Raw genomic sequence first — 14026 nt, 5'->3', positions numbered from 1 at the left:
GGCTGTGTTGTTGAGTGGGTAATATTCCAATGAGATTGCAATGAAATGTACAATTTTACTGCCCCGGAAGTCAGGGGTTCAATTCCCGCTTCTGCCTGTCCCACTTTGACTCCTCCGTCTCCTCCTGTTTCTTATCTGTCTAAACAAAGCATAAAGTGTAATTCCACAAAAAAAAGATTCTCCATAGGCCCTTATCCTCAATCATTATTTAGTGTGTTTAGTTTATTTATTTGTGTTTTGATGCTACTATTTCTACAGTGTACAAGCCTGACCGAGTGCTTGGAGGGCAATGAAAAAGGTGCTTTTATCCACTTAACTTTATCGTACTGGAGTTGTACGAGTCAGAGAAGGAACTTTGACTTCACATACACAAATCTCAGGTTCAACTCAGTGGCCCAGATTGACCTTCTGCACCGCTCTCATTCCAACTTTAAAAGGTCAACATTGTGCAAAGAAACCAATAAAATGACTAACAAAGACTACAAATATAGAACAATAAAATGCATAACACAACCATAGTAAATACACATAATCACTGAGGCCAGTATATGCAGTGTACTACATAAAGGTTTCACTGACACTAAGGATACACATTGTGATTTGGCTTCCTATCCATAACATTACTCCAGCACTCAATGGGAGATAATGGGAGAGTCACAACTATCCTAATTCCTGCTGCTGGAACCACTTATCTAGTTCAGAGACTGTCAGGAAGTGTGTTTGTGAGTGCAGAGCCTGCAAACACATGCAGACCTGAGCAATTATCCTGCAGATGAGCGGAAAGCTGAAACCTGATTTGATTATAAGACCACGAAATTCCTCAAGAAAACAGAAATCCAGGAAATGCAAATGAGGCCCATCTGCCCAATTTGAGCTCAGGCCGTCACTGAGAGGGAGCTGTCTGCTTAAATGTGGTGCTGAAATGAGCTGTGGTTACTGGCAACTGTTGTGAGTTGCTGATACTCTAATACAGTTTAAAAGAGAGAGTCAATATATAATTAAAACGTTTAAAAAACAGCATTGTGTGATTAATGGTTCAAATGATCACTTACTCTAATTATTGAAAAAATTATGTTTATTTTTTTCAACCTGTGTGGAATGAAATAAACTTGAGAGACAAGCAACACATGACTGAAACATGAGCTTAAAATGACAAATTCTATAAATAGATATGGATGTGTTTAACAAAACATATAAGCAATTAGAGTGACTTATTTTGATGTATTATACATGTTTTCCTAGTGATCAGAGTGATGAAATCTTGTAAATTCTTATTCTCTAAAAAGATGGTGCAGTTAAACAATATCTATTGTTTGTTTCTCATTCAAACTGCTATATAAATACACATGAACTGCAAACACTTACCTTGCCAACATACAGCGGTTCTTCACCTGTGTACTCCTCCAGGACAAAGAATTGGTTCCATACCCAGCTGCGTTTGTTCCTGCGAAGCAGCTCCCATGGGCCTCCAGCAGTGTGCTGGGCCTGGTTCTGTGTCCCAGAGGCCCCAGAGGCGGAGATCAACCCCCAGCAGCCCAGCTCCCAGAGGGGAAGCAGCAGAGCCAGGAGAGCACCTGCTCTCCACACACTTCCTGAGCCACACCACCTCATTTAGGCCCCCTCCAACAAGCAACAAGCCCAGGAGAGAGAAAAATCACACAGCAGAGAAATGATAAAACCCTCAGGGCCTAATCCCACTGTCCTCCTGACCCAATGTTTTGCCAAAAAGAAAAAGAAGAAGACCGTGGATACAACCCTGAAGAAGAGAGTACTTGGATTGAAGAAAAAGGAAAAAGTCAAGCTCTGGGTATTGGAGTGGTGCTGCTGTTCATTGGTCTTGATTGTAGACAAAAGCTGTGGTAATTCCCTCCACTTTGGAGATAGAGGGTTGACATTGGGGGTAGATTGAGGGTCAATGGCGACGGGGAAGCTTGCTTCTTCACCACAGGGGTGGAGTAATTGGCACCTATCAGAACAAAGGGGTGGGAGAGAGAGAGAGAGAGAGAGAGAGAGAGAGAGAGAGAGAGAGAGAGAGAGAGAGAGAGAAACTGCCATCAGCGAAATTGCCTCAGTGACCGCAGTCACTTTAGACACTAAGTAATGTGCTTGCTGATGCAATGATAATTACATTTTTCAACCACTGATAAAGAAATCGAACAAAAATGAATAGACAGTAAATATGGTAAATACAATTAACATAGTATCCTTCAAGGGCCCATAAAGTTCTACGTACTAACATACACTGTATAATCCCATTCCCAACTAAACCCAGATTGAGAAAGGTCAAATGTTAACAAGAATATTGGAGCAAAATGACCTGGCTTATCTATGTACACAAGAAAAGTGATTTCCACATACAGGGATAAAACTTGTGGGCGGTAGGAATAACAATTAAGTGTCGTTCAGCCTTCTTTCGTGCTGAATTCACATTACTGCAGATTTACCATTTCCAAGGTCGTTATTTTGTCACATTTTCTTTGTAGAAGGGCACAAAGTAATACCGCTATGGCTCTCCACACAACACTAACAAGGCACCTGATCTGTTTGGCAAGCCCTCATCCACAAGATTAAAAATAAATCTGAGCTGTCAGCAACATGACGGACCGGTTCGTGTTCTGACCTCTACTCCCAGCAGTTTGTGTGTGTGAGGACTACGGAGCGCCGTATGAGCATGCAACGCGATCTCTGCCTCAGTCACTCAGCCACCATCATGCTGCTGCATGGGATTGACTACCAACGACCAGTCATGCCATTAGGAACTAGTGGAAGTAGTGAAATAGGCTTATTATGATCGACTGTTGTCTAAGCATATATCACACCACATCCCAGCGACACCACCATTGGAAAATTACCTGAGCAGTATACTGTGACTTGTTATCTAGTTGAGAGCTGAGCAGGCTTAGCCATAAAATAATGTAATGACAGTGTGAAAACACTCAAAAGTCAATCCATTCACTAGGTACATGACCAAATATCACTTGACCTACCAATTCAAGTCAGCCAGAAGAAAACTCACAAAAATCCCAAGAGGACTACTGAAACTGAAAGCAAGCTCTTAAGAAACAGAAACCGAGACTCTTGACCATGCATACATCTGTTTCCTCTCTGACCTGTCTTTTTCTCTCCTCCTATAGACTATAGGCAGATGCCTTGGCCAATGGAGATAATTACCTTGGCATGCAATGTCCTCTCTCTTCCCACACAGTCTCTAGCACTCATTGTGTTTTCTCCTCTTCCTCCCCGGGAGCTAAATAAAAACAGCTAACACCACATCCTGTTGGAAGTCATTTGCTCCGCTCCACTCGTGCCTTAACGAAGTCATTATCAAGTGCTGGTAATTAACACATAGAGATAAATGATGGTATCATGCACTGCTTCAGAAGTGTTTTCATTACATAGCTGCGGCTTTATTTCAGGAGGCAAAAAGAGCAGTTATACTTCACAGAATTTAAATCAGCCTGTTTCCACCTTCACACGGTTATGCTAGTCCTGCGCAAACCTGGTATAAACTGAGATAAAGAATAGAAGGAGAAGATTAATTAGATGAAATTGCTGCCAACTCTTATTTAGCGACATCAATGTTTGTTTCAGTGGAGACATCCTCTAGCAAGAAGGTTCTTTGCAACCATTCAGACTGCAAAGAACCCTTTCCAAGAGAAAGGAATCTTTGAGTAGAAATGGTGCTCCATAGAACCATTGCTCACTTCTAAGAAACTCCCAAGAACCACTTTTTTAAGTAAGTAAAGTACAAATTCTTATTTACAATGACAGCCTACCCCAGACAACACTGGGCCAATTGTGTACTGCCCTATGGGACTCCTGGTCACAGCTGGTCATGATACAGCCTGGGATTGAACCCAGGTCTGTTGTGACACCTCTAGCACTGCGATGCAGTGCCTTAGACTGCTGCGCCACTCAGGATCCCCTGGGTCCCACTTGACCCGCCAACAGACAAACATCTCAAGGTGACCTGTTTGTGTCCTGAATGTGAAAAGCCTAATGATGTACGGAATGGAATACACACACACACGCACACGCACACACACACACACACACACACACACAGGGAGAAAGTAAATGCAAAGTTCCTGCATCCGATTTAATGGCAGGTAGTGGTAGAAAGTGGAACAGATCTGGCTGGAGGGCAGAGAGAACCAAGAGAGCCGTAGAGGCAGAGGCAGGCAGGTTGAGACTGTGGCATTGTGTTGGAGAGGATCTGCCCAGTGCAGGGTCAGGCTGAGGCGAGCAGACAAATTAATGCTTCTTATTGTGCTTAACCCAGAGCCCCACAGAACGGAACTGGGAATGAATTGTAGTGAGAGTCAAGAGCTCACTGATGCTATATGCATCAATAAGAAACAGAAGGAGCAAGAGAGAGAGGGATGGAGAGAGGAAGAGCAGATGTTTACAACCTTCAGTGTACAGGAAGGTTCTGTTTTGTTTTGCTTGAAGAATGAAGTTGTCCTTCCACCATTTGCACTTGAGGATATAACAAAAGGATATAACAAAAAGCATCACCTTACATATCGCTGATTTGGAAGGTGTTCAGCTGGTTTAAAATACCAGTAGTATAAGGGAGAAATTAGAGTTTTGGAGATACAGTGAGAAGTAAATTTTCATCTGCATCATGTACCAAGGGTCTCGGTCTCTCTCTCTCTTTCTCTCTCTCTCTGAGGTCTCTAATCCCATTTGCCCGCCTCACAATGGGATTAAGAGCGCTTAGTAACCAATCACTAATTTCCACCCTTTCGTATAGCTTGTAGATTTCACAGTGTCTACCGGGGCACAACAAATCCAAAATTGGAAGTGTTAAACTTACTCCCTGTAGTGTTAATTCTAACACGTTTGCTGTGTGTATGCAGTATGCATCCGCTCTTAACAGAGTGAATTTAACACTTTCAAAAGTGTTAAAATGTTAACATTTAGACAGTGTTTCTGTAACCCTATACTGAGTAGAAAATGTACACTGGCTGTGCGAAATTCACAATACATAGGAGTGAAATATTAAGGATTTCACTATAAACTGGAGTACAGCAATAGGCATTTCACTATGCACTGGAGTGAACTAATTAGTATTTCACTCTGATCTGGAATTAAATATAAAATGCACTTGCTCTACTGTGGGGTAAAAAAATCACACAATTTCCATCTACAATGGAGTGAAATATAATGAAATGGTGTATGGGGTAAATTCTCATTTGCATAGTTCCCAGGGTCCTTTAAAAATGTTTGTGACTTTTAGAGTGGTCCGTGCTATCCGGGATCCTTGGGACTTCCCTACCCCATTGAAGTTAAAATGTAAAATGGTTAAGGTTATGGTTAAGGTAACTTTAAGGGTAAGGGTAGGAGTTAAGGTTGGGGTTAAGAGTAGGGACGTCCCAAGGATCTGGATTGCACTTACCATAATAGAGTTACCAACCATGACGGTACTTCACCAAGCGAGTCCTTAGGCAAATGTTATACTTTTTTAAAACTATGACAATATACGTTACATATTACAAGGTCTTATTTTGGTGTCCCCTAACACAGCGGTGTCAGGAATCTCCTGGTTTATAGACCACATCCGACCTGAATGTCACATTATGCTGACTTGCAAATGAATGCATAATTCCGATTGGAATCCAGACAGATTTAGGATTGCCAACAGTTTGTATTTTTATTAATCTGCATTCAGAATGACTGTCAGGACAATGGAAATTGAAAATGGAGACTACCTAAACCACTTAATCTGGAACTAACAATTTCGGTAACAGGTTGCAATAAATCGAACTAACTGATTGGATTAGTTTAGAAAAATAACCTATCCGCAGTAGAGCATTCTGGGAAACATGATAATGATGCTCGTGGTTTTGATGGGACTGTTTTACTCACCACAGTGTAAAACAATAACTATGCTCATTAACACCAACACAGGCTTCTTTTACACCATGGTGAATCAACACTAGAAATGTAACACTGAAAAGTCAATACTGGCCAGTTGTCTGTGTTAGTTCTAATCTGTAAACACTTGCATTTCACTACTCTGTCTTGGACCCCTTGTCTGATTGCTATGGGCTCGTATAAGCTCAGTAAGGTTAGTATGGGCACTGGCTTTCTGATATGCAAACAGAGAGAGGGGGTTCAAAGAAACCACTGAGACAACTCCCTATTCACGGAATAACAGAATCTTATAATCCTGATACAGTAGAGATGCTTGTTTTTCTATAGCTGATTTGGAGCAATATTCAACCAAGTCACTGTGAATTTTGAGGGAACAAGTGGCACTGCAGCACTCCGATCACACAATGGCAAATCACAATCACGTATTACCATAGAATGGACTGTAAGGGTCTAGTGATAAACACTGCATAACAGACCCATCTATAGGTTCTTGGTAGAATCCTACCCCTCCTATATTAATCTTTTTTTCTAAGAGTGTAACCAAGTGGGACAACCCACAGAAAGGGTTCAGTGTGGAGGACCATTTGGAGCATCTATATATACTACTGTTCAAAAGTTTGGGGTCACTTAGAAATGTCCTTGTTTATGAAAGAAAAGCAAATTTTTTTGTCCATCAAAATAACATAAAATTGATCAAAAATACAGTGTAGACATTGTTAATTTTGTAAATGACTATTGTAGCTGGAAATGGCAGATTTTTTATGGAATAGCTACATAGGCGTACAGAGGCCCGTTATCAGCAACCATCACTCCTGTGTTCCATTGGCACATTGTGTTAGCTAATTCAAGTTTATCATTTTATAAGGCTAATTGATCATTAGAAATAGTTTTTGCAATTATGTTAGCACAGCTGAAAACTGTGTTCTGAATTAAGAAGCAATAAAACTGGCTTTCTTATAACTATTTGAGTACCTGGAGCATCAGCATTTGTGGGTTTGATTACAGGCCCCGAGACGCTGGCAATACCCTGGGCCAAAGGGATTTTCCAAGGGCGGGAAGAACCAAGCCCCTATGGAAGCGAGCTCACCCATAACTACCAGGTCTAGCACACACCCTGCTCACAGCATGAAACCAAAACATACACTGAACACAAATATAAACACAACATGTAAAGCTTATTTCTCTTACATTTAGTGTACAAATTTGTTTACAGCCCTATTAGTAAGCATTTGTCTGCCAAGATAATCCATCCACCTAACAGGTGTGGCATATCAAGAAGCTGATTCAACAGCATGATCATTACACAGCTACACCTTGCGCTGGGGACAATAAAAGGCCACTCTAAAATGTGCAGTTCTGTCACATAACACAATGCCACAGATGTGAAAGGTTTTGAGGGAGCGTGCAATTGGCATGTTGACTGCAAGAATATCCACCAGAGCTGTTTCCTGTCAATTCAATGTTAATTTCTCTACCATAAGCTGCCTCCAATGGGGTTTTAGAGAATTTGACAGAACATCCAACCGGCCTCGCAACAGCAGACCATGTGCCTGGCGTCTTGTGGGTGAGCGGTTTGCTGATGTCAACGTTGTAAACAGAATACCCCATGGTGGCGGTGGGATTGCGGTATGGGCAGGCATCGGCTACGGACAACGAACACAACTGCATTTTATCGATAGTAATTTGAATGCACAAAAATACCGTGACAAGATCCTGAGGCCCATTGTGAGGCTCATTATATTTAAGGTATCTGTGACAAAAAGATGCATATCTGTATTCCCAGTCATGTGAAATGCATAGATTAAGGCGTAATTAATTTTTTTCAATTTACTGATTTCCTCATATGACCTGTAACTCAGTAAAATCTTTGAAATTGTTGCATGTTGCTTTTATATTTTGGTTCAGTATGAATAGCGAAACGCAAAACATACAATAATCCTATCCCCACCCTCACCCCTGATTGGAGGACCTCAAACATTTATACTGTACGTTTGTGTATGTATTTACTTCAGACAGCCACAGATCTTCCATCTTCCCAGTAAATAATCATTCTACAATTTCCTCTCACAATACATCCTTCCATTCTCCCATGGTGTCTCACTAAGGACTTGAACCTCCCCATCTGCAACATTTCTGCCGAAATTGCCTGGAAAATAAAATGTTAACCCAAGAGTACAATGATATTTACTATTGAATGACCGTGGTCCTTCAAATCCCCCAGCAATACTGTTTGCTGGTCCAACCACACCCTGATATTATAGCATAACAACCATTCCTGGACTTGACTCCAAAAACAATCCACTAATGGACAGTACCATAAGAGATCCTCTAATGATTCTGTTTCCTCGTGGCAGAGTCTGCACCGGTCTGACTGTTCAATACCCCAAACACTGAGCACTATTTTTGTAGCGAGAATTTCATATAATAGCTTAAATTGTAAAGAATGATTTGATGCATCAATTGTTGTTTTGTTCAGTTCATAAACCCTATGCCATGGTATTGAAACATTGAAAATCTGTTCCCAACTATCTTTGATTTAATACAGGATAGTTGTCAACATTAGAAGTAAAGGAGGCTGTACCTAAAAAATACCCATAATATAGGTCTCATATGGGACAATCGTGATACTGTATGTAGGTGATTCAGTGACTTGGTCACATAAAAGTGTTTTTCTAGGAAATGTAAGGACTTTTCATTGATGTAAGCCTGCCAGTGGCTGAGAGCAGATAGCCTTTCAAATCTCTATGGGTTTTACGAAGCATCAGCCTCCAATTGCTTCGCTCCACACCTCTTAGCCTTAGTATAGCCAAAGCAATCCATCTAATGGGGTGGGTTATAGGTTTGTAATATGTACCATCACAGAAGGAGAGTGTAAGAGTACTTCTCCATAGTGGGGTAGACACACTGTAAGGAGTCCAAATTAGTATTACTGTCTGAGATGGGGAGGGGCCACAAACCTAAGAAAGCATAGGCTTGTTTTGTGAAAACTATCTCGGCAGACCTAATTAGAGGCTGGAATGAATGAATCAGTCTTCTGAATAGCAAAATGTATCAACCTGCAACAGCAGACAAACTTTTCTAAAGTCAATTTGATTAGAGAGCAAATTGATTAATTGCATCACTCCAATTAAAATTAGCTGATTGATTTGTGTTGTGCAAGAAAATGGCTGATTCATAGCAATAAAACAAATCCAATCTCAAGCAACATTAATAATTGAAATTAATTTTCAAATGATGAAAGCATTGCTTATTAATTCGCTCCTGTATTGAATGAGAATTTCCTAAATTACAGTGTGGAGAACCTGAAAAGAATATAGATGAATATGACATCTAAAGTATGAATATTATGTGGAACACACACCATAAAAATAACCCTAATCAGTCCCCACCGTTGCAAGGTCTAGGAGAAGTCTGGCAGAATCGTCCGTGCGTTATGCAGTTTGCTCTGCGTATCCCATCTACCATATTATAAAGTACCATACGTCGGTGTATCGACTGTGCAGTGACAAACGACCAATACGTTGTTGTCATCATGGTCTGCATGCCAATCATAACTTTTCATTTGATGAATTAGTAGGATGCATTTCATGCTTGATAAATTTTAATGCATCACGTGTTTATTTCTCATTCCAGACACTGCCAAGAAAAGCAGGTTGATAGCTTTAATTGTTAGAACTTTGTTATTATCTTTTCTATTATAATGTACATTCCGTCAAAAACCCCATAAGTGACCACGGTATACATACCGTAGTTCCTGGCATGCTATTCATATTCAAAGACCATACGTTCACAAAACAAATCCTAACATGAATCTGCTAAATGTGCACATACAATAGTCTACACAAATAAAGTTATTTTGAAACAACAACGCGCATGCATGTTCCAAAATCGGTGCCAAAATGGAGCGTCGCATCATTCATAGCTACATTAAGCCAACATTGAACTGAAGGCTAGAGACTAAGAACATCCCATAGCATATCATAAATAGGTCTGACACTTATAGCGCTCACCTCCAACTGTGTTGAGAGAAATGAGACAGCAACGGGGGAAGCGAGATATCTCAATCGAATGTTAAAAATGTTTGGCATTAAAATGTCCATGACGCACCATTCACCACAAAACCCTTGGTCAACAAACATATCAATGAACAGCCGCTGCAGGAAAGCTGTGTCCACTGCATACTGATGACAGAATTAGCGAAATATAATTTAATGTCATGAATTAACCATACGCCAACTTCGTGTCCCAGTGGAATCGTTCTCAACTGCTGCAAGCAACAACTCTGGTGGAAATGCACGTAACATAGGTTTGAATTTACTCACTTCAATTATTCGATAAAACTTACCTCGTATTGGTTAGGTCGTAAGTTATAAAAGTTTAGCTCTTTCCGTGTTGGCTACCACTAGAGGTGATGATGACACAAAAGATATGAAAAGTTTGTAATACAAACGTATTCCTGATCGTGCACAGGTGAATAGAATAACTCTACCACAACGCGCATTGGTGAACCGTAGAAGAGATGCAGCGCAGGAACTCCGATCCCCGAATCCCCTCCCTTTCCATCTCCATCTCCCTCTCTCTCTTTCCCTCTCCTCTCCCTCCCTCTCTCTCTCTTTCCCTCTCCTCTCCTCTCCCTCCCTCTCTCTCTCTTTCCCTCTCCTCTCCCTCCCCCTCTCTCTCTTTCCCTCCCCCCCCCCCCTCTCTCTCTCTCTCTCACACACACACACACACACACACACACACACGTGCAAACAGACGAATGTGCCTTCGCTGACTGAAAATTATTCAGATGGTCCTCTCCTTCCCTCTGGCTGCACCAGAGCTGGCTCAGTTGGAGATTCCCCAGCCAGCTGCGTAGGGTTTGGGGTACTCCCACAAACAGGCGCAAGGTACAATCACGCCAGGCATGAACTGGGGCAAGACTACCAGACCAAACAAAATGATTTACAGTACAGCGACTGTAATCATGTCATGGTACCAAACTGTTACTGTAGTCTTATATACAAGTCAGTTAGTGTAACCTAATTTACTGTACCAATTACAATTGCAGCATTTAACTTTAATTATCCAGTGACATATTACTTAGTGTTCTTTGCAAGTTTTAATTTTGATATTTACATTTAGGCCTACATTTGTGTAATTTAGAGGGTGCAACTTACTAGTTGATGCATTCAACCAAGGTTAATAAAAAAAACAGCCATAGCAAGTAAAACGTTTCTGTACCCATTAGCCTGCTGAACATGTTGTTGTAGTAAAGCATACACTGGTCTTCAAAACAATTCTAATTACAACAAGATATCTTATGATATACTGTATCTCTGACTATCTCTGGATAATGCCAGTACCTTACTGAGATATCCCCAGTATTTTGATGACAGCTTCCAGTAAATTACAATAATTGAAATGCAATGAAGCACAGTACAAGACTGTAAAAGTGACTATTAAGCAGTAATAGTTTGTTTTTACAAGGGATTGGCTGCTAGGCATGTGTACATAACAGATTATTAATGAATACTAGGTATTTTATATCACTTGTACTTCTAGAGGCCTAAACAAAAGCTTCCAAACTGTCCGTGATTACAGGAGAAATCAGATTAAATGGACGTGGTTAAATATTCAACAATTAAAGGTTTAAGACCTGCTACCAATCTGAGATGTTTCCTATATACATTTCATGTGTACATGTTTATGAGCCAGTGATACCACAATTTCTACAATTTGCAGTATACTGCAGTGAATATGCAGCAAAAGAGTACCTCATTGTTGAATTGTAATGGGAAAAAAAACAAGTCAGCAATTGCAAATAGTGAATATGTAATTATACATTACAGTATACTAACTGATATTTGGTGTTTATATCACTTCCATTTTAGGCCTTAACAAAGGCTTCTAAAACTGACAGTGACTCCAGGGGAAAACAGATTAAAAAAAGACATGGCTAGCCACTCAACCAATAAAGGTTTGGGACTTGCTGCCACTCTGATCTGCACTCTATATACATTAAATTGTTAGGGAACCACTACCACATATCAGTTAAAGGTCACGAACAGTCAAAATCTGGTTTTTCATTCAATTTGATGATATTTGGATGAAACCAGATCAAATTATGATGAACAAAGTATGAAAAATTACGATTGCTTCTACATTGATACAGTTTGATCATAAAGTTACTGGTCCCCTCTCCCAAGTCAAACACTTGGATTCAAGATGTGGGATTATTAACCCTTGTGTAGTCTTAACATTCTGTATACTCCCCTTGTCCTAAGGGTAAAAAATGACCCGCCTTCACTAAACCCGTAAAATGATATTGATCTTGTTCCATATGACAAAGGCATTGTATGAGGACACATCAATGATGTTATGGAAGATGACCAGGGGCCAGCGGGCAGTCATCCTCCTGCAGCTGTAAGTTCCAATCACCTTGTCCAGGTTGTCCACGCCTCCTTTGTTGTGATTATAGTCTAGGATGATGGCTGACTTTCTCTCCTCACGATCACTGACCTCAGCCGTTTTGTGCAGTGTGCTCAGGACGACCACATTCCTGTTCCTATTTGGGAGGTAACAAACTAGAGTGGTGGTGGGGGTGAAGGCAAACTTTGATGAGAAGGCCTCTCTCTCCCTTTTGTGAGGAGTGCTGGTGGGAGCTCAGGCTTGTTCTTTCTAACTGTGCCAACCATGGTCATCTTCCTCTTCAGGAGCAACTGGCTGAGTTCAATCAGTAGCACACATAATCTAAATTTCTCATTGTGTGTGTGTGTGTGTGCGTGTGTGTGTGTGTGTGTGTGTGTGTGTGTGTGTGTGTGTGTGTGTGTGTGTGTGTGTGTGTGTGTGTGTGTGTGTGTGTGTGTGTGTGTGCGCGCGCGCATGTGTCTTTGTGTTTTTTGTGGTGTGTAAATTATTTTATAACTTCCAGGTCAAAAATGACCCTACGGCAATCTTTGTACCCTGGTGGTGTACATTTTTCATGTAAATATGAACAAAGGTGATGTTTCACTTTTTCTAATGTTGTTGTCACTCTAGGAAAAGTCATCAAATTTCAAGTTGAAAAAATACAATTTGGGGTTTTTCTCTGCTGTTAAACATAGTGTCGGGTCATTTAAGGGGCTAGGGTGACATCACCCTAACAATCATTTGAATACACCAATGGTAACATGATATTCTCTTACCTTATTTAAATAATTTCCACCTTGTAACCAACATCGGAGAAGATGTGCTTGCGGAGGGGCGTGGTTTATATTAATCGGTTGCACCTCCGTCACTCGGTTGTGTCATGTCATTGTTATGAACGTTCTCAAGCCGCACTCTACCGGTGGCGCAAGAGTGGTACCCTAAAGTCATGATAAGCCCAGTCATTCTGGACAGAGGCTAACGACTGTTTAGTGTAAATTATACTATAGTGCCTAGAGATACAATGACATTGCTAAAGCAGTCAAATGTTTAGTAGGAATCAACTTTGCCAGCATTATCATGTCATCATCATGTCAGATGGCAATGTTGTAATTAGCTAGCAAAGTTAATAAGTTAATCTGTTAAAAATCGCGCAACTTTTCAGCGTCCTGCTACTAGCTAGCATATGATTAGTATGTGTGGATGAAAACACTCTGAAGTTTATAAAACTGGTTAAATCACGGCTGTGACTATAACAGATCGTGTGTTTAATTGAAAAACGCAAGAAAAACTGCTCTCTGAAAGCAAAAAATAATTTCCATAAGTCACTTCCACCAGTTGTTAAAAGAGAACAGAATTTAATGGGAATCTGCCTGCAATTCATACAAATTCCGCACGATGGCGCCATTGTCCTAATTTTCAATTGAATTAATTGTTGGAAAATCCATCTATCTGACCTCCATTTTCCCAGTCTTCACCTGGATGCAGTTGAGGGAGATATCAGATGGCATTGTTTTTGAAGTGAAGACCTATTGAAGAGACATCGCCCTGTAATCATTTTGATAGATTATAAACGTTTACTAATACCTAAAGTTGGATTACAAAAGGATTTCGAAGTGTTTTGTGAAAGTTTAGACTTTTTTAATTTTAAAAAATTACGCAGCTAGCTACAAAGCTATTTTGGGTATAATAAACGAAAAAAAGACCCAATAGTGATGTTTATGGGGCATATAGGAGTGCCAAGAAAGAAGTCTAAGGT

At 40.5% G+C, this 14026-nt stretch overlaps 1 protein-coding gene across 1 annotated transcript in view; it reads right to left on the bottom strand.

The window, feature by feature from the left end:
* The window catches only part of LOC139366759 (cadherin-7-like), a 115729-nt gene extending 105337 nt beyond the window's left edge, over nucleotides 1-10392 (bottom strand). Inside the window, exons 1-2 of the mRNA XM_071104461.1 lie at nucleotides 10226-10392; nucleotides 1366-1966 (exon numbers count right to left, since the gene is read on the bottom strand). Of these exons, the coding sequence (XP_070960562.1) occupies nucleotides 1366-1611 (246 nt within the window). The 5' untranslated portion in view covers nucleotides 1612-1966; nucleotides 10226-10392. The remainder of the gene's footprint in view (nucleotides 1-1365; nucleotides 1967-10225) is intronic.
* Nucleotides 10393-14026: the final 3634 nt, after the last annotated feature.

The sequence above is a fragment of the Oncorhynchus clarkii genome, chromosome 15, assembly GCF_045791955.1.
Source record: "Oncorhynchus clarkii lewisi isolate Uvic-CL-2024 chromosome 15, UVic_Ocla_1.0, whole genome shotgun sequence".
Taxonomy (NCBI): domain Eukaryota; kingdom Metazoa; phylum Chordata; class Actinopteri; order Salmoniformes; family Salmonidae; genus Oncorhynchus; species Oncorhynchus clarkii.
This window is presented reverse-complemented; position numbering and strand designations above follow the sequence as displayed.